Here is a 27,170-nt window from a genome sequence, read left to right as displayed (position 1 = left end):
TTATAATATGGACCTTTGAAGCGTTTCTGAATAACACTGACATGTCGGCGCTGACCATACGCGCTAATCACAAGCTACGACGATCAGCGTGATAACAAAACCAGCCTTAGTAGCATTGCTAACAAAACATCGGCTTTGGTTGCTTATAGCTAGCCGTAACCAGTTTAAACCAGTATAAAGTGGCCCCAATATATACTAATACCTAATACATTCTAGTTTATTTGCTTAGATATTTCTTCAATACAACACCGAGCACCAAAGCCCCTGCTAGGGCAATCACCGCCCACTTTAGATTTGACCTGAAACAAAAAATATACATGTTAATATTTACAGGAGTTACTACTTTAATAACTCTTATATAATTATATTATAAGCAGAAAGAAACGCTATAACTATGTAGGTATAGTACGCGACAGGCCGAGATGGCAATCAGGGTATGAGGCGGGATAGAAGAAGGCGTTTGTAGAAGAAGGCGCAATTAGTGTACCTTTAAGGGTGATTATCAACTTAAGCGGAACGGAGCGAAGATGTTTTAAGCAGACCAATCATTGTTAATAAATACCGCCATATTTTCATGCCATCTATGAATAATAATTTGAATGCTCCGTTGAACTCATCTCTACCCCTATGCTTCAATGGAGTAATAGAAAAAGTAATGTGACGTCACAAATTTAAATATTTTTACAATCTCTATGTTTACTTACGAAAATAATATAAAGAAAATTAGTTAAAATATAATATTTTAATAACCTTGCTGATGACTCTTCGGGATTCCTAAAAAAGATTATACCGTTATTACGAAAGTATAATTGCAAATGTTTTACCACAAATATATAGCTAGTTATTATGGATATATACTTGAGATACATTACAGAGATACGATATTTTCACAATTGACGACATTCTAATGCCGTTATAAAACACAGCACATGAACATCTTTAAGGTCGTAATTTCTAAAAACACATTTTTTTCTGATCCGTCGTTTTGGGAGACAAAATTAAAAATTAAGACTTGTGATAACGTAATAGTGACGGTGAATTTCGAAAAGGTAGAGTTTTTACGAATCATATTTTAAAAATTTTCTTGCGATATGTCAAGTAATATGTCTCAAAGGTTGTCCTGACCCTATTTGGCGATTAAAAAATCGGCACTAAATGTATTTTGATGCGTAGTGCCTATTGAATAAGAAAGAGCATTTCAACTTTATCTACACTAACAACAGGTACTCTACTATCTTATTACATCTAACTATAAACTACAAATAATATTCAAAATGTCGAAACTTTTGTAGTTTACTTAAAAAAATGAATTGTAATAACCCAGATTCACATGGTCTTCCTCGTGGTCTAAAAAAATATTGAAAATTATTAAAAATAAATTAAACAGACGAAAAATGTTTTTAAGGATGACAAATCTTTCGAAATCAAACCTCGAACATATGAAAATGTTGCTATTTGGTTTTAAAATTTGAGAAATATTATAAAAAGGTATGTTATGACTTATGAGGGATAATTTCTGAATTTCTTTGTAAGAAATACAAATAGATTTAAGTTATTTCAGGTCTATAAATATAAATGTAGTGAATTAAGTCTTTAAACTCAATAAGTTAACCTTTCTTTAGGCACGTAAATGGCGTTGACCCTTCCTTCAGGCCTCGGCGTGGTCGGAGGCTTGTATTCCGATTTTGCTGGCTCTATCGATCGACTGCATTCAAAAGTTGTTATTTTATGAATCCGCGATACATTAAAGTGAAATATATCTCTTTTGTTTGTGGATTAAATGATGGAAGACGGAGCTGTACAATACGTCTTTATTTGGTGCAGGCTTATGGTCGACTCTTAAGGGACTAAATAGTAACTATCTCGAAATCTTGCGTGCTATTGATTAATTGATATTTCTTAATCTAACCTACATAAATTGTGCATAACCTTTTGTTTAATTTTAACGCATAAGTAACCTACATATTACAAAAGAACAATGTGCCTACATTGTAATGTTATAACTTATAATCAATACTATTTGTATATAGGTATAATATGAAATATCTAATAATAATAATACGCACAGCCTCCTGAAATTTTACATGTTGGTTTTTCGATAAACATATAAAAAGTACATACATTAAACAATTATGCATGCAGCATACGACATTACAATTGATATTATTAAAGAAATTAACGTATCAAATACGTTTATTTCTAGTTATACAAAGGGATGACAGTCGTGACCTAAGTTTATTAAACCACTATTTCCCATTTAGCTTTCACTGGACATAATGCAGCTAATTTCAAAAGAAATATTTCATAATTAATTATTATGTGATGAATTATAAAGTAAAAGTGAAAGTGAAATAAACAACCGGCCAAGTGCGAGTCGGACTCGCGCACCAAGGGTTCCGTACTCGGGTATTTTTTTCAACATTTTGCACGATAAATCAAAAACTGTTATGCATAAAAATAAATAAAAATCTGTTTTAGAATGTACTGCCCTTTCATGTAATACCACACTTGGTATAGTTATCTTACTTTGAAAGTGTAAACACATTTTAATATTTTTTAATGATGTGATCATAAATTCACGGTTTTCAGACTTATAGGTTTCCTGTACTTGTGCTATAAGACCTACTTACCGGCTAAATTTCATGATTCTAGGTCAATGGGAAGTACCCTATAGGTACTTCCTATAGGGGTAAACTTTACGAGAACGAAATTTTTGGACTAACAGTTCAAAAGACAATTCTTTTTGTAGTAATTTTAGACTTATTTCGTAGTTTAACGACATTTTATACTGTAGAATTTTGTATTGGATATTGTAGAGATTGAATTAATTGTGGTATGTACCCATTATCTACAGTATTTTGTAGTACTTTTTCTACTATCCTATTTGAATGTAGGTACTATACTCTATCCTCGGGAAAAAAAATTGTCTCTATCTTTTGTCTAGGATTATGAAACAGAGAAAGCGCCATACGAACTACCTATTTTCCGCGGATAGAGTATAAAAAACTATTTGACCTGCAAGGCGACCCGTCATACGTCCTCCACGTCTTTTCTGTCGTCGATCTCGGTAAATGTGGACAACTGTACCCAAAAAAAATTATTTAAAGAAAATCTTTAAAATGAGAATTTCAATACTACATTTTTATAATAGTAACCTGGCTTTGGAACATAACGAACAACGAGATCGCGATCCTGATCTGCAAAAAAAAAAAAAAATTTTTTATACAAATATTTTTTAACACACTTAGTAGTGGGTTAAGATGATCCAACCCACTACTGAGCACGAATCTCCTCTCAGGATGAGAATAGTTGAGGCCATAATCAACCACGCTGATCAAGTGAGAATTGCCAGACTACAGACACCTAAGTAACATTATGGGGATCTCTGAGGCATGCAGGTTTCCTCAGAATGTTTTATTTACCGTTAAAGCAAGTGATAGGTATTTAATTGATTAAAATATATGCATAGAAGATGCTAACTCCCTATTGCCTTACTCAAGTTAGAGGTAAAACGGATGCCATTCAAGCTAAAAGCTTTGATTGAATGAATGAAATGTATTTTTATATAGGTGGGAAAACTTCGACTACTTACGCCATTTTGTAAGATTTTGTGTGATTTTATAAAATACTGTGTAATTTAATAGAGCCTTCTTAAAAATATAAAAGCAGAGTTTAGATATTTTTATCCAATCTGGGTAAATATGAGTTTTACGCGAATTTTGTTGCAAAATTGCAAAATGTAAACATATCAATTAATGTCGCTAAATGTCACTAAGTTATTTTCTGTCTTCTGTGACAATCAAAAAGAATACTTTGCAAAGTTCTCTAATGGACAAAGAGCCCGTAAGGACTAGACCTTCGTTATTTTATAAAAGCTGAAAGTTTCTCTGCGTATTGTCCCCAACACAGGGAGGAACGATCAGCAACTATGAAGTTTGGACCATGGGCTAGCAGATAATAGGTAACAAAGACGTATAAAATCACCCGTGCTATCCCGCACCTGGTTAGCACAGATGCTGTGCGGGAGTACGGGGCGTCCCCACTCCAATTGCCATCTCGACTTGTCGCGTAGTATACATACAGTTATCCAAACAAATACATTAAATGATTAAACCAATTGCAATTTCATAAGAGTTACTTACTTACATACCAACAATATACTAAAAATTCTTCTTTCTCAGTTAATTTCCTTATATTATTATTAGGATATTTACTCACCATGGTGGTATATTGAACTTGTCTTCAGGTGTTAGTGCGCTTCCAGTTTTCTTGTCTGATTTGTTCTTTTCTTCAGGTGGTAGAGTACCAATTAAATATTTTTTCATTAGTTCTCTGAAATGAAAATTATGTTAATTATTATAGGTCTACCGATTATGAGGCTATTGATATTATACTAGCTGCAGCTATACTTAAGGTCCATGCGGTCCGTTTGCAACCTGCGCAGTGAGAAGAAACAGCAAGATACTTGGCCATGTGAAAGATTCTATTCTATATTTGACTTACCTAGCATCGTCACTGTGGCCGACATCCTCGAAGTCTTGCGTGGCTTCTTTCCCTGCCACATCCAACAGAGACTCCTCACCGCCTGGATGCTACAGATACATTTTAATTTAATAACAACAAAACTAGTTTTACTAACTAGAGGAGGGTAGTTAAGTGATGTGTGACCTAATTGTAACAATGCACATATAAATAAATCATTGTGATTGTTATGCACTGTTGACCCAAGTCGGTAACTAGATGGGTGACTAAATTTGGCCTCTACTCTCTCAGGATCCCACTTAGAAGACCACAACATTTACCACAGTGCCTGTTGGTTTTCAGATGGTATGAAACTATGATGAACTTCTTACTTCTACATTACCTACCTAGTTGTTAAGTAGTTCCTGATTTTAAGTTAGCCACAAAATTGTATTATATGTAACAAATAATAATGACCCAATCAGTTTTTCTTGTTGAGGTTGAGTCTTAATATGAAAGATTTTATTAATATTCAAGTGGAGTTTTATATTTAAAAATGAAGTAAATAAGTATTTTCTTCTTCTTGTTTTTTTCTCTAATGGCCCTTTGTACCGTGGTTTAAAAATTATGTACCTAGTACCTACCTACCTAATGATAAATTTAAAAAAATAAAAAAATAAGTAATTACATAGGTATTTACATGGGAATTGAAAATATCATTTAAATCTATGATTTAAACATGCTTTAAGTAATAATATGTTGTTGAATATTACATGAGTCGAAGGTGAGCGTCACACTTTAAGACCTACTTCAAGTTACTTCTAAGTTCTAAGGTGACCTTACTACTGAAATTATACCTACCTATACCTATATAAATAATCTAATACATAAATGCAACTGCAGCATATTATTTACCTCTTCCAAAAAGCCGGTAACGTCGTAAATATCATTATGAATTATCAACCATACACCACTATTCTTATCACAATGTTTCGCCACTTCAGCTGTGGAAATAACTTTCAGTTCTTTAGGTTCGGCCATGGTCAGTGACCAGCTAGAACCAATAGGTAAATACACCAACTCACAACATATGAATGAAACACTAAATTAAATTACAATTTATAAGAACTTAGCATGTTACGAAATGGATCATGTACTTAGATTAATTAATATTTAAATTCACAGTACCATTTTTTAATATTTACCAAGTCATATGATTTAATGTTGACATTAAATCATATGACTTGAGTTTGACAGTCTTAACAGTGTTTTCACGTTCGATTTTAGTTTTACCCTAATGCTTATAAGAAATTCGCCTGAAACTATCCTAAAAAGTAAATTTGAAATACTCTGATTTAAAAACAAACATAAAGAATTATTTCACGTAAGTCATTTAAAAACATCATTTCATTGTCTATATCATCATTTCCCGGTTCTAAATATTTTGAAATCTGAATTTGAGTTTTGATCAGGAGAATATTAGCCATGCTAATCATGAGTACCTAATACTCCCCTTTCTCGTTCAATTAAGCGTAAAGCTTGTGCCAGGAGTGGGTACCTACGACAAGAGTGCAACGAGTGGGGTTTGAACCACCGACCTTTCGGAATTCAGTCCGGTCCTGAACCGTTGAACTATCGAGGCTCTAAATGATCGAATCTTGCGACGAAGATGGTCATAACTATCCCATTTTGAAATTTTATAACTTTTTCTCATGCGAACAATGAATAATTCTCTAGTAGACCCATCATCTTTTATATAAAATCGAAAATATAAAAAAAAGGATAAACTGATTACAAATTAAAGTTTTACCCCAAATTACCCCTGAATCTCTGTCCACATAAAACGTCCTAAGCTGTACTTAATATGAGTAATTTAGCCATAAAATAGGGCAAAATCCCTAACAGTGTAAACACTGGTTTGACAACTCTCGATAGCACCACAGATAATTAATAGAAAAAAAATATTTTGTACAACTTTTTTTGTGTATTTTGTAGCTTTGAATACGAGTCTTTTTGGATATAAAGCTTATTCACACTATCAACTTGCTATCTTTTGTCAAATTACGAAACCGGAAATGCTTTTATCTATGAAAAATTTGACTGAAAAAGTTAAAAATATCATTGTTTTTGTTTACCAAACATAACCTGTAAACATTTGAATTGAATTTGTTGATAAAAAGGACTTCCACCAGCATTAAAGATTACTGCAAACGTGATATCAACGTAAATATAACAAATAAATGGCTGAGGATATTGATTTTAACGATGTTTTGGATGATATTTTTCTGAGTGAAAACAAACAATGTGAACAAAGTTATCAGGAAGGTTACAAGGCTGGTACTGAAGCCGGGAATGCAGAAGGATATCATTTAGGATATCACAGAGGCGCTGAATTAGGGAGAGAACTTGGTAAATATTAAATAATCACAATATAAAAAGATAGCTCTAAGGTAGAGGTTAGTTTTAAGTCTGCTTGTATGGTATAAAAAGCTCTAAAATGTGTTCGAATTAGTTATATTGCACTAGTGGTATTATGCATGATGTTTAACTATCTCCATATTTCAGTGGTAAGTGCTGTGTTCTTTGGAGGTGATTAGTGGCCTACTAGTCAAGAATTATTAATAATATTATAAGTATAGATTATATCAATAGCCAGTGGCCACATATGAGTTTAATGTTAGATGGGTTAAATTAAAACTACCATATTCCTTACAGGTTGGCACTTCCATCTTAGACCATATCATAACTTATTGTAAAATGAAATTGCAATTATTGAAAACTTGCTAACAATAGTAACTAGCCCATAGTAAATAGTAAATAGACTCTTTTAAAGCCATTAAAATTTTCTCAAGTTAGTGTTACAAAATTTTTGTATAAATGGTGGTATAAAATATTGTTTTTAAACTTAATAACTCCAGCACGATGGACCAATGATATTAAGCGGCTGGCGGGAAGTGGCTGGATGAGGAAGGCTGAGGACCAGGTGTGATGGCGCTCTTTAGGGAAGGCCTATGTCCAGCAGTGGACATCCACAGGCTGATGATGATGATGATGATGAAACTTAATTGAGATGATTTGAAACTATGTACAGCATTTGAGTAGTTTTAAAATGATTAAATACCAAGAAAATATAATATAAAATAATAAAACCTATGCACAAACTTTTTTTTCAGGCTACTATCTAGGCATAGTATCATATCACTTAGAAAACAAAGACAAACAAGCATCACCTTACTCAGAAAAAATAATAAAACAGTTGGAAAAAGTACAGGAACTGATAAACACATTCCCTCGCACTAACTCTGAAGAGCATGATATTCTAGCACTGGCGGAGAACATTAGAGCTCAGTATAGAAAGGCTTGTGCGCTATTGAAGATACCTTCAACTAACCCTTATGGTTCTACTGTCTCTTTTTAAACATATTGGTAAGTCTTCCTGAGGTTCAAAGTTTAACAAAAGGGTCTTTATTAAATGACTAGCAAATGCCTGTGGCTTTGTTCAACAAAACTACATGTAAATTCTCTTAATTCTCTATCCTATGCGAGTTGCAAAAAATCAGGCCTTATTGCTTGTCTACATTATAAAGGAGACTTCTGTGCAAAATTTCAGCTTTCTAGATAGGCACTATGGCTTAGGCTGGGTGTTGATGAGTCCAGTCAGTTAGTCAGAACTTTCAAATTTACCTATACTACCTTACCCGCCCTGCCTTGGCTTGGGTAAAATTTAAATATCCTGAAACATATACTTCTTCATTTCAGATAGAAAGCCCATATACCAATTTTCATGGATATAACTTGAAAAATTAGGGATTTTCACACACAATTTTATCCCCTATTTAACCCCCTTATAGGTTGAATTTTCAAAAATCTTGAAACATTTTCTTCATTTTTAACTGATAGCCCAAATATCTATGTTCATGGATATCTATAACTTTAATGGTGAAGGAAAACATTGTGATGAAACCTGAGAATTCTCTATAATGATCTCAAAGGTGTATAAAGTTTCAGATTCTTACATGCTCAGTGAGATCTGTAAGGGATTATGTCCTAAACTGCTCATTCTCTGAGAAGACATGGAATGAGATTATATTCAATAGGTACCTATATACTTTTTTCAGGCAAAATCACTATGAGTTCAACAATACACAGACTACAAAATCAATTAGACAAGACAATCACATTCCTAACACCACACTTGCCCCTCGCTAACTGTCATATGGTGGAGTTCTTCACTGACAACCACTGGGATAAGTTGTTGCCGCAAAAATTGCGAGAATATCTTGATAATTGTGATTTGAATCAAACGGTTGAACAGTTTTGGAGGTGTGCTGGAGGAAACTATACAGGTATTGCATCTGTTTCAATGAGAGGCTTTATATGCCCTATATGGGTTTATATGCCCTACGTAACTTACATGGAATGTGAACATAACATATCTATGGTAGAAAATATAAATAAATGATATCCTTTTGTTTTTTTATATTTTCTTATTATTTATTGCAAAAGTTGAATAAAACTGGGTACATGATACGTTGCCATTGGCCATTATCACAACTAGGAAATTTCTAACAAAAGGTTGAGGCTTTGACATTACTGGCAGGCGTCAAAGGTTAGTAGTAAAGTAGCCCTATTTTTCTTTGATTTTACGTCACAGTAGCCTAATATTTGATATATCGTCGATTTAGGGTCAAACCAATAGTTCAATATAGTTCACTGTGCCATTGTGGATTTGTCATATAGCTTGTGATGCTTTGGACACCAACAACTAGCAACTAAAACCCTAAATAGTAAACATATGTTGCAGATAACAGTGAATTATCAAAGTGGATGCAACAGACCCGTGGACACTGTCTAACAGTAAACAGTGAATACTGCTTGTCTGCGGCTGAGCTGCAGGAGTGTATCAAGCGCTGGGGCGGGCAGGTAGAGACAGAAGTGAGGATCTCCGAATTTATGAACACCAAGAAAAGTTATGAGGTATAATGTGCCAACTGGTAATTTTTAGTCATGTTTGAGGCAATATTTTTAGTAAATTAATCAGTTAAAATCATGTAAAAAAAATGTGAGTATGTTAATTTTCTATTAAAAGCTTGATTTCAACTATACTTAATTCCTCGGCATCTCACAGCGTTTTTTTTAGAAGCCCAGGTTCAAATGTGACTGATTTTATTGTACATATTTGTAAACTTTTGACAGGGGCTAGCAAAGGTGATCTAGTGTGAATCCTTTTCTTCAGAGAGCATTTTGAAAGTGTACTATGTACTGTCTAGTAGCGACGCTAATCGCTATACACAGCGTGCGGGGCCACGAACAGCGCGGGTGCGGGCGGGGGCCGGGGACACCTTGTCATCTGCCCACACTTACTATGTTCCAGCTAAAAGGCAGTTTGTTGTAGGTTCAAACAATGTCTGCTCTAGTAGCGTCGCTGTCCACCGCGTGTGGGGCCACGCACTGCGCGGAGGCGGGCGGGGGCCGGGGACACCTGCTCGTGGCCCTGTCCCTCGCTTACCATCTGCCCAGCCTGACTATAGACTGTGATGAGAAGACTATTGCACAAGCACAGAAAAAGGTTAAGATCATACAGGTAATTTGAACTATATAGTTATCCCTAGATCAAAACTGTTGCAACTCAGAAAACACTTTTCAGGATCTAAAAACCAGATTTTTATAATATACGGAAGATATTTAAATTATATAATATCCATTTCGACTTCGCACGGGTAGCTAATTACAATTTTCGTAGGGATCTCTAATTTTTTTTAAATCAAACATAACCTATAGCACTCAGGAATAATGTAGCTACTGTTGAAAGAATTTCCAAAATCGGTTCAATAGTTCCTGAGATTACTTCGTACAAATTTTACCACATTATCATAGAAGAAATAATGGTACTTTGAATATTTCCTAAAGCATAGTTGCTACAGTTTTTTCACACAGAATCAATCCAGAGTTCAGAAACTAAGGTTAGATATATCAAAAGGCAAGAATTTTGAGTTGAATCAGTTTTGATCTAGGAGTGCGGTTTGTATCTTTCTTCCCAGTTTAAAAGCAATTGTAAGTATTTTTTTTTACTTTATCAGAACTTTTTTTTTTAAATAGAAACAATGGCACGCTATAGCGAAGAGGGTAAGGGATGGTACTGAAGAGCGCATATCGGGGGGTATAGACGCGGAGCTGCATCGCTTCGCCACGAGCTTTATCACTAACGATACAGACTTGCTGCACATCGTCCGGGAGAAGTTCCCAGAACACTCTCATGACGATATAAAACTGCTGCTAACCGGTAAGATACCAAATAAATTGGTAAAAAACATCCGGCCAGGTGCGAGTCAGACTCGCGCACAGAGGGTTCCGTACTCGGGTATTTTTACCAACATTTTGCACGATAAATCAAAAACTATGCTCATAAAAATAAACAAAAACCTGTTTTAGAATGTAAAGGCAAAGCCCTTTCATATGATACCCCACTTGGTAAAGTTATCTTACATTGAAAATTGAAACACATTTAAGTAATTTTTTTTTTAATCATGTAACCACAAATTCAGTTTTCGGATTTATTCCTTTACTTGTACTATAAGACCTACCTACCTGCCCAATTTCATGATTCTAGGGCAACTGGCAATACCCTATACGTTTTCTTGACAGACACGACGGAGATACTGACAGACAGCCAGCCAGCCAGACAGACAGACAACAAAGTAATCCTATAAGGGTGGAACCCCTTTTTAATTTGAAGGTACGGAACTCTAAAAACGCAAAAATAAATTAAATCTATTTAAAACTGACTGACTTATCAACACACCTAAAGATTATAACTGCTGGGTTAGAAATTTCAGACTTTGCATGCAAGTTTTTCCCTTTCATAGCGGCGGTTTACATTTTGTAGACCGCCGCTATGAAAGTATGTAAATCGGTTAAGCGGATGGGTTTTTAGGGATCCCGTGGGAACTCTTTGATTTTCCGGGATAAAGTAGCCTATGTCTGTCCCCGGGATATAAGCTAACCCTGCATCAAATTTCGTCAGAATCGGTTAATCATGATAATGACTCATTCTAGGTCTCCACACATGCGGTAACCTCGGTCCCACCTCTCTTCGCCTATTCTCGCGCAGTCCACAAACTAGTGCGGTGTTCACAGTGCCTTGCTGTTACCACTTGCTATCTGAAGAGGTGGATGAACAGATGTTCGACGTGTTCCAGCGAGATTATGGGGAAAATCAATGGCGAGAAGGATTCCCAATGGCCCAGCGGTTAAAAGGTAAGGGATTCCACAAAATTGTGCTTCTATTTGTTGTTTATTGTTTTCTTTGTGTTAATTTACACACCACACTGTTAATTCAATATGGCTTACCGCTAATAACTAAATGGTTTTTTTTTTCTTGTCAAGGTTATAATTTGGGTAGAAACGCGCGTATGTTAGCCGCACAATCCATAGATAGAGTTGTACACCACAAACAACCGCCCGATAAAAGTCTACTCTACCGCGCCTTGCTACAGGTAAGTTCTGTTATATTGTGCTTCGCTACAGGTAAGTCCTGTTAATACTGAAGTTGTTTCGGTACACCCAAACCACTGACAAGGCGGTACACCACACACTGCTATCGATAAGTCTGCTCTGCCAAGGTTTACTACAGGTAAGTTCAGTTAATACTGTGTTATTGTTTAGGTAAACACAATTCATAGACAGCGCGGTACATTGACAACCGCCTGATAAAGGTCTACTCTACTGCGCTTTGCTACAGGTAAGATCTGTTTATACTGCGCTATTGTTCAGATCAACGCAATTCTTTTTATTGCAAACTTGGGTTAGTTAACATTACATCATAATTGTATAGTTATATTGTATATATTCTTCCACGTCTATTGAAAAAGCTATATCACAAACAACCGCCCGTAACTTTACTACTCACCCTTCTCTTTTTTCTCATTTTATTTTAAGTTTTTAACTAGTCGCCTTCTAAAATAATGATCTCCACTTTTGTTCTCTCCCACAGGTAATCATCAAGAAATATCTACCAAACTTACCAGTCACGGAAGGTAAACTCAAAGGTATCGCGACTAAATGTCAAGATTTCAACGACTATTTCAAAATGGCCGACTCGCTACTAAAACTGGATTTATACGACAGTTTACCTGGCACTTACCTCACAGATATACATAAAAGTATAGATGACCAGTGGAAAAAGATAGTTTTATTTTATTTCGTTAGGTTATGTCTTGCACAAGTTATTGAAAGTGTGATTTTGTTGGATAGATTATTGTTTTTGTTTGAGAATGGTTTTGAAAAGTGCTATCTGGTTAAGCTATTTGATCCTGTCTTGTCGCCTAGATGTCATAGTATTGTAGCTGTAAGATGACATATTATTATTAATGTTTACATATTATTTTATTTGTGTAGATTGCAAAACAATGAGAAAATAAATCTATGAAACTGTTACATTATATTGTTTTTTTTACCGCCTTCAAAACAGGACCTTATGTTATAAATAGGTATAGATGATGCTGGATATAGATCAGTCAGTTAGTCAGTATATAATTATATGTATGTATGTATTTAGATTATTTAGAAATTTATTTTATTTATTTATTTGTACCAGAAAGTTGTAACAATATAGATAAAAGGAAAGAAAAAGTGGACAGGGGAGCACTTATCTCTATAAGAGATCTCTACCAGTGACCCTTGGCAGTGCGAGAGGTTGTAAATGGAGTAGAATAGGTACAGCAAAGATAGACAGTAATCATGAAAAATAAAAAATAAATATAGTAGATATTATGTGTATATTTCCTTGAAGTGTAGATAAAAACATTGTTTCTTCTTTATCAAATAACAGGCATGTATGTAAATACCTTCGAGGTAGGTGTTTTACATTATAGGTAGGTACTTACCTAATTCCGTAGTAGCGACAAGATTAGGTATGTACTCATAGATATTTCGAAAACTAGTCGAACAATCGATAAGTTTTTATTAAGTAGCTACTACCTAGCTTACTACTAGCTTACCTGATGGTAAGTGATGATGCAGTCTAAGATGGAAGCGGACTAACTTGGAACGGGTATGGCAGTTTTATTAAACACACGCCTCATATTGGTTTCTACACGGCATGATACCGGGAATGAGAAGAAAGAAAATGTAAATTCCTAATTTGCCCCTCTCAGGAATCAAACCCGGGATCTCTCTTATAAGACCACTGCGTAGGTTCTACCTACCTACTCAGTACTCAGAGAACTCAAATAAGTGCATGATCATTCTAAAACGATTTGCTAAATCAATTTTATTATTATACGCTTAGCAAAGCGAAATCCTACAAGGATTATTATTTTTGTAAAGTGAATGAAGTCAATTGGTACGTAACTACTACTTAATGGATATGCAAAGCTTAGATTAAAATGTTAACCTTTTGAAGCCAAATATCTTGATGTATTAGTTTATCTGCAATTTATTTATATTCATAGGTGTACAAGTTCGCCCTTGGTTTCAATCTCACCTGCTGGTAAGTGATGATGCAGTCTAAGCTGGAAGCGAGCTAACCTGGAATGGGTATGGCAGTTTTCATTAAACCCATAGTCCTTTGGTTTCTACACGGCATCGTACCGGAACGCTAAATTGCTTGACAACACGGCTTTGCCAGTAGGGTGGTAACTTGCCACGGCCGAAGCCTTCCACCAGACCAGACCAGAAATTTAGAAATTATATAGTTCCAAACCGCGAAGACCAATCCTTAGTCAGATTACGTATGATATCCTCACGCATTTTGATACTTAAGAGACTAGGTCAGTGGGTAATAAAACCTTGGTATACCTAGGTAATTAGATTAGTTTTCCTAGGTACCGAGAATCGACGGAGAAATTATGAAAGAACTAATTATTAATTATCCTGGAAAGTTATAATTTTCAACGAGGAAGATTTTTCTGTTGCAGTTTCTTGAAATCCTCAATAAAGTTTAGAATTAGACCAATAAGTAGTTAGTAACTCTGCAATAAAATGATTGATTGATTGATTCCAGGAAACTATGTAAAGACAGTAGGTTAGGTACCTACTATTATCACAGTTTTTTTATTTTTTTTATTATTAGAAAAATATACAGCTATACATATTACATCATTTTTGAGTCTAGTTTAGATAAATATTACTATATTCGTAAAACTGCTATTATATTATTTTGTGCTACCGACATGGGTAAACCCCATCGATGGTAAAACCTAAATATTCTGCAAAACTAATAAAAGTAGGACTACTCAATTATTTGCACTTTAGCTGTTATGCTTAACACTTTTCCAGAAAAGAGTATCTAGTTATTTTGAAGGTTTAGATACTAAGCCAGGTAGCTAGATAGGACGTAAATACCTATTAGGTCTAGTAACTCACGCCTATAAAGATTTTAATCCCCACCGTTAGTCAAGGCTAATTTTGAAACTCACTTCGAAACTACTCGTATGTTGAACATGATAAACTTTCGCTTGCGAAAATTTTAACGTTTCTCTACATATCTAGGTACCTACTATAAAACAAAGTCGCTTTCTGCCACTGTCCATATGTACCTACGCTTAGATCTTTTAGGGTCGATTTATACCTACTAGGAGCGAATCGAAGAGAATCACTAAAATTTAACACATCATAATATTATTTACCTACCAGTCTCCACAATATGTAAGTAAAGTAGGTACCAATTATTGCAACTAAGAAATAAAACTCGGGAATTCTCGCGAATTTTTCATCTAGGCAAGAAGTTTGTGTTTTACTTGGAGATAGAAGTCAATATGATTAGAAACTCGCTTCGATTCGCTGCTAAGGAAAAACGGAACCCTTATAGGATCACTTTGTTGTCTGTCTGTCCGTCCGTCCGTCCGTCGTGTCCTTCCCTTTGACCTAGAATCATGAAATTTGGCAGGTAGGTAGGTTTTAAAACACAAGTAAGTGCAAGTGTAAGTGAAAGTGGGGTATCATATATGAAAGGGCTTTACCTGTACATTGAAAAACAGATCTTTCACGGGTATCTAATATAATAAGTATAATAGAAGGTCATATTTAGTTAGCAATTATCAACATCATGACCAAATCATTGCCGGGTCACTACTGAGCACAGGTCTCCTCTCAGAATGAGTAGAGTTTGGCCGTCCGCCACGCTGCTGGTCAAGTGCGGATTGACAGACTTCACACACCCTTGAGAACATTATGGAAACCCTCAATGCAGGTTTCCTCTCGAGCTTTTCCTTCACCGTTAAAGCAAGTGATATTTAATTACTTAAAAAGCACATACCTAACTCTGAAAAGTAAAAAGCGCGTACCCGGGATCGAACCCCCGACCACTCGAATTGGAAGCAGACGTTTTAACCGCTAAGCTATCATAGGTCTCATATTTTATTATTGAGTAGTTAGATAACAATATGTAAGCATTCGACAGTCATTATGACGTCACATCCGTGGGACGATATGTCAACGTGTAGGCCCTTTCAGCTTCTATTTTATATCCTGAAATAAATTAATTTAAGACCTCAAGACCTTAACAATATTTTGTGTTGAGTCATTAATCATATTTTTATTTAGTCTTTCAACTAGAAGAATACCTTCTGCTATATATCATCACTTGCTAGCAGGCAGCCATGCGCTAGTCTCTAAATTTAAAAAAAACCGGCCACGTGCGAGTCAGAAGGGGTACCTACTTGGGTATTTTTTCCGACATTTTGCACGGTAAATCAAAAACTATTATGCGTAAAAATAAATAAAAATCTGTTTTAGATTAGTGTTCCCAATCTTTCTTTGAAATTTGAAACACATATTTTTTTTTTTTTAATGATATAACCACAAATTCACGGTTTTCAGATTAATTCCTTTACTTGTGCTATAACACCTACCTACCTGCCAAATTGCATGATTCTACGGGAAGTACCTTATAGGTTTTCTTGACAGACACGACGGACAGACGGACGGACAGATAGACAGACCGACAGACAACAAAGTGATCCTATAAGGGTTCGGTTTTTCCTTTTGAGGTACGGAACCCTAAAAAACTAGTTTATGCCTGCGACTTCATTAGCGTGGCCTACAAAAATTTCTAAACCTATCTATTTTTCCTTAGGGGTTGAATTTTCTAAAATCCTATCTTGGCGGATGACTACGTCATACTAGATGTGCATGCCCTTCAGCCCGATCCGTCCAGTAGTTTGAGCTGTGCGTTAGAGTCACCTTTTCATTTTCAGACGTAAACTTAGGACATTCATAGGCTAAATAGTTCCTACTTTTTAATTTGTAACTTTCCTAGGTATTTATTTTTGTGCCGTAAGAAACAAGAGATCCAGACCCTAGCCGGTGAAACACCGGCTAGAAAAGACCATCACTGCCCACTGGGGCATCAAGTTGTCCAATAACTTGAGTAGGGTACCTTCTAGCCCGCGCTACTATGAGTGTGTCAGAAAAGTGAGGTTGTCATACGAAATGTAGAGTCATTGCCTACAACTTGGTAGTACGATAACGTAAATATTTGACGATAGATTGTATTAGTTTGGGCTTCGGGAATCATAACCGTTGATCCGCCAGCCGCGCCTATCGGCACTCACATCTGATAATGACGCCTAAACCCAGTCTACGTCATTCACTCGTCTCCACCGCCTCTAGCATCTCTAGCTATTTAGGTAATAGCTAGAGATAACTGACTACATAACGAAATGACACCATTTTCATTAAGTTACATGATTCCATAGTTTTGCTCGGGAGTGTATTAGATTACTTCGTGAGCTGTGGTGATGTCAGAGTGAACCAGAGTGAGGAAAGTCACGGTTTTGATAGATGGCATAGGCTAGGGGCATAAATAATAATTATTACTAACTACTTACATCTAGAAAACTAGTACTCAAAATTTCATTGGTGAAATCAAAGATAGTCGTTTCATAGACTACCTAGCGTCAAAAGTTAGGTAACATTGACGCCTGCCAGTGACGTCGGAGCCTCGACGTTTAATTTCACGTTTTCTAACTCTCATGAACTATGGTAATGTTCAAAGAAACTTCTGCGAACAAGTAACAACCACATCTAAGAGGTATGTTAATTTTTTTTAATGATGTGTTGAAATTAGTAACTACCTAACGTCTTTTTATTGATTTATTGGATAAAATATAATACCTAAGTATATATATTTTGGAATACCGAGGCTTCTTTCGTACCCACTACAGTCGCGCTTATTTTTTAAATGAATTTATTTAAAGGATGTTCAGAAAGTTGTGAAAGGAAAGGATTCTATTTGGCTCTGAATATCAGGTATCAGAAGTCAAATCGTTCTGAAGTGTGTTTTCAATGACAATGGAATGTCGTATGAAATACACAAAGAAATCTAGCATTTAGGCACCTACTGGCCTTCTAAAGGGGAAACTGCATTGAAAGCTAGATCTGATTCTAGGCTGGATCTACATGAACTTCGTGCCGTAAATGGAGAAACGTAGGTTGCATTATAGAGTCGAGTGAATTGTGGCCAATATGGAGTTCGTATATCAAGAAGGATTTGGTTTCAGACATTTTAGACTTTAGAGCAATTACTTATTATTTCCGTTATTTCCTTATTTTGTTGCGTAGAAAATTAAGGAAGGTGTGACGTTTTGCGAGATCTTATTACACGAGTACTCAAAAAGAGGAGTTTACCTGATGTTTTCAGGGTTCATTATGTAATGTCCCTTTGTAAGTTTATTTATTCCACCATAACTTCTAAATGACAACAGAGCTGGATGTGTGGGGTATCGATAGAATCTTGGACTAGAATTTCTACTTGCCTTTATTTACACAAGTTAAAAAATCTATTAAAACTATGTTCTTGACACAAGCATATTATACAATCGAAGATTGTGTACCTAAATGATAAAAGAGCGTGGATTTGACCTGCAGCTCGCTCCAGCAATGCATGGGACTTTAATTACTTTTATACATGACATAATATTGTATACCAAATCTTTGAAAAGAGGAACCGCCAAGTTTCTTGCTGGTTCTTCTCGGTAGGAAAGGCATTCCGAACCAGTGGTAGATGCTCTTGACGATTCAAAAGTACTTGTAAAAGTCTAATTGAATAAAAATATTTTGAATTTTGAATCCTCACATCATCCCGAGCTTACCCCGAGTTACACTGGCTCTATGTTTTTTTTTTAAATTGATCAAATGTGAGTCGGAGTCTCTCATACTAATGGTAGGGGCTTTCTTGGGATAATGATGCGGTGGGATCCCCGATCCTTCCGCGTACAACTCTACTGAGAGTTCTTTGCTCTTCCCATTGAAATAAATGAAATTCGTTAAATATCCTTTTATACTCAATGTAACCCCAGGATTTAGTAATAGCAAAACATTAATTTTGCTATGCGTATGCAAAACCTTACAGATTAATTTGCTTTTCAAAGTAAAGAAGAATCACCACAAGCGACCATTACGAAAAATTTACGAGAAATTTCAAACCATAAACACACAAATTAAATAGAAGAAGTTTAAATGGAATTCGCTATTAAATCGGATTGCCGATGCTCGTTAAGATGATCGCACATTAGTCAAAATAGCAACAAATGTACTAATACTATACAAGCAAATACCACGCATTAAAGATACACAGATACACAGACACACAGATACACACGTCAAACTTATAACACCCCTCTTTTTGGGTCGGGGGTTAAAAAATAAAATACTGCAGCAAGTGTCGACTGCGTCGAACGATCCATACGCGCCACACAATGAAACATGGGTTTCCAGCCAGGTTAGCCCGCTTCCATGTTAGACTATATTATCACTTACCACCAGCTGAGATTGCAGTCAAGGGCTGACTTGTATCTGAATATTTTTTTTAAAGAAAAATATGAACCGATTTGAATATCGTGAGTGATTTCCATATTATAAGTATATAGATTGTTCCGGTTATATACTCACCTATTTAGTCGATGTAAGTCCGACTAGCTTCGAACCCATCCGGGGTCCTTTTTCATAGGGACCCAGCTTGCTGTGGGTTGTGGTTGAGACCGAGGAGAAGTCAAAGACGGGGTAATAAACGTTACTACATAGTAGTTCAATGGGTAATAAATAACAAGACAAATTAAAAAGTAACAACCCCGACAAGTGAAGGTTACAGTAACCAGAAAAGAGCTGATAACTTTCAAACGGCTGAATCGATTTTCTTGAATTATAGCTAAGAACACTCGATCAAGCCACCTTTCAAACAAAAAAAACTAAATTAAAATCGGTTCATTAGTTTAGGAGCTACGATGCCACAGACAGATACACAGATACACACGTCAAACTTATAACACCCCTCTTTTTGGGTCGGGGGTTAAAAACTACATACTCGTATATTGCGTACGGAATGTTCGGCGCGTATGATTAATGTGAGATCTCATATTTAAGTATGGGAAAAATTACTATTATTAGTCATAAATAAGGGGTTTGCAGCTTTCGCGGTTATGGTGGGCGACTACACGAAACAACATAAATTGTTATGTTATGAGTTATGGTATTTGTGTAATGGGTTTTATGTGGGTACTAGCTTTAGCCTGTGACTTCGTCCGCGCTTCTTCTTCTGCTCCAGAAATCCTATACGAATCTTTGATATTATGCCTCCATAAAAATCAGCCATGATCATGTAAGTAAATAGCCGTAGTGTAAAAGCTTTTAAAATGTAGTCATATATATTTTAAAATCACACTTTTGTATTTGCCTAATATTTTTCATAACAATTCTTTTATAAATAATTACATCCATACACCAAAGGTTGCCTGTGAGAGCTAAAGCAATAAGGCCACCTTCGAACTATCTAAGTAGTATAGTTTCTTCTAATGTTTTCTCTATATATTATATTTGTGTATGCAATAAAGTTTTCCAAATAAAAAATAAAATAATAATTATCAAAACAAAAAAAAGTGGTAGGGAGATATAGGTCCATGGTGGTATGTATCAATAAAGAGAGTTATTTCGAAAACTCGGACACACATTTTTTTATAAAATACTTACTTTTAAGTAAATAATTATTATCAAAAGAATTATCAAAATAAAATAAAATAAGTGAATATTATTAAAAGATAACATGGTATTTACTTATAGTTTAATAGGAAAACTAAGTGACCCGCCCCGGCTTCTTGCGGAATGGAATTCCTGAAAATCCTTTCTTAGTGAGGATCTAATGACAATCTTAGTGATGATCTTCAGCAGATAAGTACTACAATGATACTTCAGTCAATCAGTTTATCAACATCTATACTCTGTATATATTAGTATAGAAAAACGTATTATTATTTTATGTTTCTAAGGTCTAGTTGCCTAAATTAAATAATTAATGTGGGTAGGTACTAGGTAGTGCTGGAAAATTGTTGATTTTTTTTGTTAAGTAGCTACATCCTCATGCATTTGTCGTAAACATTGCGCGTTACGCGCTACGGGGGCGGTAAGGGCGGCCCGCCCAAGGTATAAGGCGGGCTCGCAACCACCGCGCGGCACTCGACGTCGGCAAGTAGCAGCCATGACTCCGCACGCTGCCGCCCTGCTCGCGATACTGGCCGGTGAGTTTGACAACTTTCTTTAAATACTTTTATGGAATTCGATTTTCGAATTTGAACCCTCGCCGCTTGATGCAATTTGGAAGAGCGTTCGGAAATCAGTGTTGCGTGAATTCGGCCACATTACAGGAAAAGTGAAAAATATTATAACAGGTATAAATTTAGGATTGTAATAAAACATATTTCATCTTAATTATTTTAATGAGTTAACCGCAATTAGGTGTGTAACGTTCTGAACTTCAATTGCGTTCTATTTTTTTTTAATTATGTGAGTAGGACAACCTTGGCCAGATGTGAGAAAAAAAAGGACAACTTTATCTAAACTTTTGTAAAGTTCCATTTTTGAATTTGAAGCGGCGTCAGTGCTTAATGCAATTTGGAAGAGCGTTCGGAAATCAGTGTAACGTGAATTCGGACACATTAATAAAAGTGAAAAATCAAAAATATAACGATAAACTATACTTAAATTTGGGTTGATAATAAAAACATTTGATCTTATTTTGTAAATTAAATGAAAACGACACGATGAGAAGACAGACAGACGGACAGGAAAACAGACAGACTACAAAGTGATCCTAAAGGTTCCTATTTTCCTTTCGAGGTACGAAACCCTAAAAATTAAAAATAAAAATTAAGAACATTTTATTCCTTAAATCACTCAATCGCGTGTACATTCAGCTTTCTTAATTTAACTTTTGGAGATGTCATTTTCAGCAAGGATTCGAATTTAAAAAATTCATAAAGAATTACCTCTACTTATGTCAGTTTAAAGAGCCGAAATACTTCTGAAACTTTTCATAAATGGAATCCAAACAAACTAGTTATAAAATAAATGGAGAAAGTGAATTACACATCCATTCCAAATACCTATTTTTCTTTGATTTCACGTTACCATAGCCTAATATTTGATATAATTCATGATCAAACCGAGAGTTCCCTCACTCTAGTTCACTCTGACCTCACTGCATACGAACCTAACATTACTTGCATGATAAGACCAAAAATCGATCAATAACTATTTAACTTTTTATTTTCATAGTGGCCATTTTGATATATTCTGTGTAAACAACACTCTATTTACGCTTCACGACATACAGCCCGCTGACAGACATCAAGACGGACTCGGAACGGAGGGGCAGACGGACAGCGGAGGTTTAGTAATAAGGTCCTGTTAGCACCCTTCGTTTACGAGACCCTGAAAAGCACCTAAGAGTGAATTAGGTACTTTCTAATATGTATTTGAACCGTTTGCCAACGTCTTCTTTCGAAAGTAATTTTCTAAGAAAGTATTCTAATTATATACCTACCGTTCATACCTACTTAAATTTATGCAAAAAGTAGGTATAAAATATAAATTAATAAAACAATCTCAAATCACTTAACGCAGGCAGGAAGAACCGCATTTTCATTACAGGAAATGCGTAAGATGTCGTCATTCGTATTTGGTAAAATAACGGTAGGGACTGAAATTCGTTTTTTTTTAAATTTATTTATTCAAAATAATTTTACATGTTTCTTTCATTTTGTAGCTCGCCAAACTGGTGGGCCAGTTTGTTGGCGAGGTGGCGCTCTTAATTTTACGTACATAACTTACTAAGTACTAGGTATATTTTTTAACTATCCATACACCTTAATCTATGATAAACTGTACTAAATATTTATTTAAACCTACCTACTTTACTAAGCAGACACAAATGAACACATTATTATAAAAACCAAAGAAAACACAAAAACACAAATTACTAATTATGAAGCATGATATGATGATATGATAATGGGCCACCATTGGCGCAAAGTTGCCTATATATCAGTATTTCACAGGATATAATATTTCGGAGAGTGTGCCCTAGAACTTTTTGACCTGGTTCCTTCTTCACCTTTTTACTATCGTACCGCAAGGCATCGCCGAGATCTGCACCCATAGTAAGTACGTAGTCGAAATTCCATAGATTACGTATGAAGCGATTTGCCTCCTCGTTTCTGGGAATGCCTTCCCAGCATCAGTTTCCCTTCCAATTTTAATATGGGTAGGTACCTTCAAGTCTAGAATGAATAAGCATCTTCTAGGCAAGCGTGCTCCATCTTAAACTGCATCATCGCTTGCCAGCAGGTCTGATTGCAGCAAAAAATAAATTCAAATAAACTTTAGAAAGTGCTTTTGAATAACGATTTTGACCACAACATTTAAACATTCTTCTTTAAATTAATAAGTAATTCGTTTTTCCAAAATTACTGTAAAACTCCCATAGGGCTCCAAGCAAAGGTTGGTTACATTTTCTTAGACTTATATTATTAATTAAAGAAAGAATAATATATGAAGCGAAATCAAATTTACTTTCGCGTTTCATTTCAAGAGATATAATAAAAATATTAAACGTTAAGTTTACATAAATCCTTGTATTTTATTTCAATTTAGAAACGAAGATTTGAGAATGAGTAAATTGCTTAGCATCCATAATAAAGATTGTTAAATTAAGTCGGTTTCGGATTACAGCATTTTTGCAATTATTGAATTAATTAGTTACTCAAATTTATTGAAACATTTTGCCTTATGAAAAGAGTATTTGCTAAAGTCGGCTCTTCGCAATATTTACCTATCAGTTTTTCGATGGAGCTAACTTTTGAAGCTAGTCTCTTAGCTTGTTATTAAAACCATAAGTTGGCCTAAGTTTAGGAAGTTAAATATTATCATTTCAAAGTAGGCAATGTCCTTAAAGGCGAGTGAAGTATGCCAATCTGAACTTGACCAGCGTGGTGGACTATAGCCTAACTAAAACCTTGTCATTCTGAGAGGAGATCCGTGTTCAGTAGTGGGCTTCCGGTGGGTTGAGAATTGAGATAATGAGATAGGTTTATGTATTCCGTCGATAGAATCGCGAAATACTTAGCTCATAGTGGGAAATAATGATATACCTACCTAGTGGGAAGCGGATAATTATGCATTTCAACGGATCAGCCTGGCTGTCCAGCGTGGAAATGCAGTCAGTATTCTTGGCACCACTCCACGCGGGCATGATTTGTATAGTAATTAGATAAAGACTAGCTTTAAGTTTTATTTTAATATATATTTTCAATTAAAAAAGTGGGAGGTAATATGTATAGATATTCTCGTTACATCAATGCTTTAGATACTAGATCTGCAACATCCTTCGTGTGGAATTAGAATTAGAATTAGAATTAGAAGTGTTTATTTGCTAGAATATGGTATAATATACAAGTACATTGGTCTTAAATATTATGTGGAACCGCATATGGATATATATGGATTGACGATTTAAATCCCGTGGGAACTCTTTGATTTTCCGCGATTAAAAGTAACCTTAATAAGTAAAGTAAAAAATACATACTTAATCGTTAGGTACCTACTACTACTACTACTACTCTACCATACATATCTATGTACTCTATCTACCTAGTGATGTTTTACAAAATAATAGTTATTTTGTAAAACATCACTAGGTAGGTAGAGCTTATTTTCTAAACGAATTGCGGAATATCCAGACCTATTTCTTATTTGAATACAATAATATCACGTAATATGTGACTATTGAATACGAAAATATCAGAGGGGGCGCTGCCTACTGGTTCACCCGGCTTCGCACACGAATGGAATTACTTTATCCGTGTATTCTGTAGAAGAAATCTAATATTATAAAGGAGAAAGTTTGTATGTGTGTGTGTGTGTGTGTGTGTGTGTGTATGTTTGTTACTCCTTCACGCAAAAACTACTAGACGCATTGGGCTGAAATTTAGGATGGAGATAGATTATACCCTGGATTAGCACATAGGCTACTTTTTATCCCGGAAAATCAAAGAGTTCCCACGGGAATTTTAAAAAACCTACATCCACGCGAATGAAGTCGCGGGGGTATCAGCTAGTAAGTAATAAGTACCTTTTAGCCTTTCTCGTGAAATGTTGTAAACAGTGAAAACCACTGATCGAAATCCTATTGAAATCTAAGTACAAAAGTTTAAAGTAGTAAGCGAATACACATACAAACACTATTGCAACTTAATTTTTATACTAAAAATCTTGTTTTTCAAAAATTCCGTGGGAATTCTTTGATTTTCCGGGATAAAAAGTTGCCTATGTCAATTTCCGGGATGCAAGCTACCTCTCTCTGTACCTTTAATATAAATCGGTTAAACGGATGGACCTTTAAGAATCCCGTGGACTCTTTGATTTTATCCGGCATAAAAAGAAGCCTATGTGCGTCCCCGCGATGTAAGCTAACGCTGTACCTTTCGTCAAAATCGGTTAAACTATTGGCCCGTGAAAAGCTAGCAGACAGATAGACAAACAGACACACTTTCGCATTTATAATATTAGTATGGAGCGGTGCCTCTAGAAAATGCCCGCAAATTCGTCCGCATGAATTTAGTTTTATAAAATTTAATGGGAAGTCTGGGTTTTCGGGATAATAAGTAACCTATTATCATATCATCTAAGGGGTGCAAGCTAGGTATAGAGAGTATATCAAACGTCTAAATCGGTCTCATGGATGGGCCGTGAAAGGGTAATAGACAGACAGAGAGAACCACTTTTGCATCAATAATATAATTATGGATTTAGAGATACGTACAATTTTGCCTCCTGAAAATATTCCCATTAGAAGCAAGTTAGAACCTTGTAAATTTACCCAGAATATGACGTTTATGACTCAATAAAGTTGAGCAACTTCATAAATATTGTGGTAATGTTTTCAATTTGTAAAATTAATGTATTTTTGAAGCTTTTTAGGGTTTCGAACCGTAGTTGAAAAGCTCTACCTTTTTCCAAATACAGACTTACTTACCTAATAATAATTGTCAAAGGAAAAATCTGTTTCCTTGTGCGACATATTTTTATCAATGTGGTCGATTATGAATTCAAAAATAGGTAGGTACTCGTAGGTATATTTACCTACTAATAATAATATTCGTAGATTTACCTATCTAAATTATTGTAATATCACAGAAGATCATTTCTATATTCTTTCGTTTGAAGAAGAGTTGTGCGGGGTGTGCTTTGAGGATGTAAATCTATAGGGTAGGTACTTACCGTTGACCTAGAATCATGAAAGATGGGTAATTTAGCACCTTAGAATAACCACCCGTAATAGCACAAATAACGGGAAAATCTGAAAACCGTGAATTTGTGATTACATAACAAAAAAGTCTTGTAAGATGGTACGAACCCTTCGTGTGCAAGGCCAACTCGCACTTGGCCGATTTTTGTTTGGATTACCTATTAGGTATTATATTATTTAACTGTCGCACACAATTTTAGTGGCGTGGAATTACTTTTATTAAAATACCTAAATGAAGCCCTAATTTTCTTGTAGGTCACAAAAATAAACATGTCAAGTACCGAGAAGGGGCCTTATTAACCGACTTCCAAAAAAGGAGGAGGTTCTCAATTCGTCGGGATCTTTTTTTTTTTACAGAAAAATGTTCTGGGAATATAGTCTATTAGTTTGAATTAGTGAAACACCTATTCGTAAAGGGACATCGTGTTCTTGGTAATGTAAAATTAACTCCACTTAAAATGTTTATGTATGGTCGTAGGTACCTACCTCCTAAGTAATAATGCGATCATCTAAAGGTCTTAGTTCTACTAGGTTTTAGGTAGGTCCTGTACTTATTTGAAAGCCAAATGATTTTAAGTGGGTACTCTATATTGCTACTTTTTATAGTGTTTCGCATGAAACTGCCATACCTATTTCGTGATGTATAGAAGGGTTTTAAAAACTAATGTCAATTAATAGTAAAGTATTTTCTTATAATCCCATAGGCAGAGTTATTTAGAGTGAGGAAATTCTCGGTTTGATCCTTAAATATTAGGCTATGGTGACGTGAAGTCATAGAAAAATAGGGCTACCTGCGTCAAGTGTGGCATTCGTTAACATTTGTCGCTTTCCAGGGACTTCGACGCATCGACGTTTTGTTAGAAGTTCCCTAACTACCGTGCACTGTGCCCTAGGGGCAGGGCTATTAAGTGCCATCAAAAAACGTTGTAGTAAGTGTTCCAAATATCAATCATAAATACCTTACGCTAGCCTACTTTCGAGTCGCGTCCCACGCAACAAAAGGGTAAATAATTATTCCATTCATGAACCAGCTAATTAACTAAATTCCTTGCGTTCATTATGACTATACCGCGGGGCCACGGCCTTGGCGCAAAAGCGTAGTGTGTATCATCAAAATAATATTGGAGAACTG

General features: G+C 35.4%; 2 protein-coding genes and 1 long non-coding RNA gene across 4 annotated transcripts; 2 read left to right on the top strand and 1 right to left on the bottom strand.

Moving 5' to 3' along the window:
• Positions 1–203: 203 nt before the first annotated feature.
• On the bottom strand, positions 204–5,691 carry LOC123873428 (nitrate reductase [NADH] 2-like). Its single transcript, XM_045918272.1, has 10 exons — positions 5,377–5,691; positions 4,504–4,592; positions 4,219–4,332; positions 3,271–3,330; positions 3,156–3,197; positions 3,016–3,081; positions 1,613–1,705; positions 1,321–1,347; positions 751–774; positions 204–299 (listed from the first exon to the last, which is right to left on the bottom strand). Exons 1-10 carry the CDS (start codon positions 5,500–5,502, stop codon positions 218–220), a joined length of 723 nt encoding a protein of 240 aa, XP_045774228.1. The 5' UTR covers positions 5,503–5,691; the 3' UTR covers positions 204–217.
• An 877-nt stretch (positions 5,692–6,568) lies between these two features.
• Positions 6,569–12,897, top strand: LOC123873368 (probable methyltransferase-like protein 25). Of its 2 annotated transcripts, XM_045918211.1 has the most exons (9): positions 6,569–6,870; positions 7,635–7,859; positions 8,580–8,807; positions 9,266–9,438; positions 9,857–10,045; positions 10,561–10,744; positions 11,518–11,718; positions 11,848–11,957; positions 12,455–12,897. In XM_045918211.1, the coding sequence occupies exons 1-9, from the start codon at positions 6,702–6,704 to the stop codon at positions 12,815–12,817; spliced, it is 1,842 nt and encodes a 613-aa protein (XP_045774167.1). In that variant the 5' UTR covers positions 6,569–6,701; the 3' UTR covers positions 12,818–12,897. The 2 variants fall into 2 exon arrangements, with proteins under 2 accessions (XP_045774167.1, XP_045774166.1); XM_045918210.1 differs by lacking the exon at positions 6,569–6,870 and having other exon boundaries at positions 7,722–7,887.
• A 4,431-nt stretch (positions 12,898–17,328) lies between these two features.
• On the top strand, positions 17,329–24,441 carry LOC123873392. The gene is made up of 3 exons (XR_006797683.1): positions 17,329–17,390; positions 21,261–21,262; positions 24,429–24,441. It is a non-coding gene; the product is annotated as an uncharacterized LOC123873392 (long non-coding RNA).
• Positions 24,442–27,170: the final 2,729 nt, after the last annotated feature.

Source organism: Maniola jurtina, chromosome 16, assembly GCF_905333055.1.
Source record: "Maniola jurtina chromosome 16, ilManJurt1.1, whole genome shotgun sequence".
NCBI lineage: Eukaryota > Metazoa > Arthropoda > Insecta > Lepidoptera > Nymphalidae > Maniola > Maniola jurtina.
The sequence above is the reverse complement of the archived record's forward strand: the minus strand, read 5'-3'. Positions and strand labels throughout refer to the sequence as shown.

Coding starts and splice junctions, on each gene's coding strand:
- LOC123873428 (XM_045918272.1), bottom strand. CDS start 5,502: ATGGCCGAACCTAAAGAACTGAAAGTTATTTCCACAGCTGAAGTGGCG. Junction 4,593..5,376: donor TTACCGGCTTTTTGGAAGAG/GTAAATAATATG, acceptor ATGTATCTGTAG/CATCCAGGCGGTGAGGAGTC. Junction 775..1,320: donor GGAAGACCATGTGAATCTGG/GTTATTACAATT, acceptor AATCTTTTTTAG/GAATCCCGAAGAGTCATCAG.
- LOC123873368 (XM_045918211.1), top strand. CDS start 6,702: ATGGCTGAGGATATTGATTTTAACGATGTTTTGGATGATATTTTTCTG. Junction 9,439..9,856: donor ACACCAAGAAAAGTTATGAG/GTATAATGTGCC, acceptor AGTTTGTTGTAG/GTTCAAACAATGTCTGCTCT. Junction 10,745..11,517: donor TATAAAACTGCTGCTAACCG/GTAAGATACCAA, acceptor GACTCATTCTAG/GTCTCCACACATGCGGTAAC.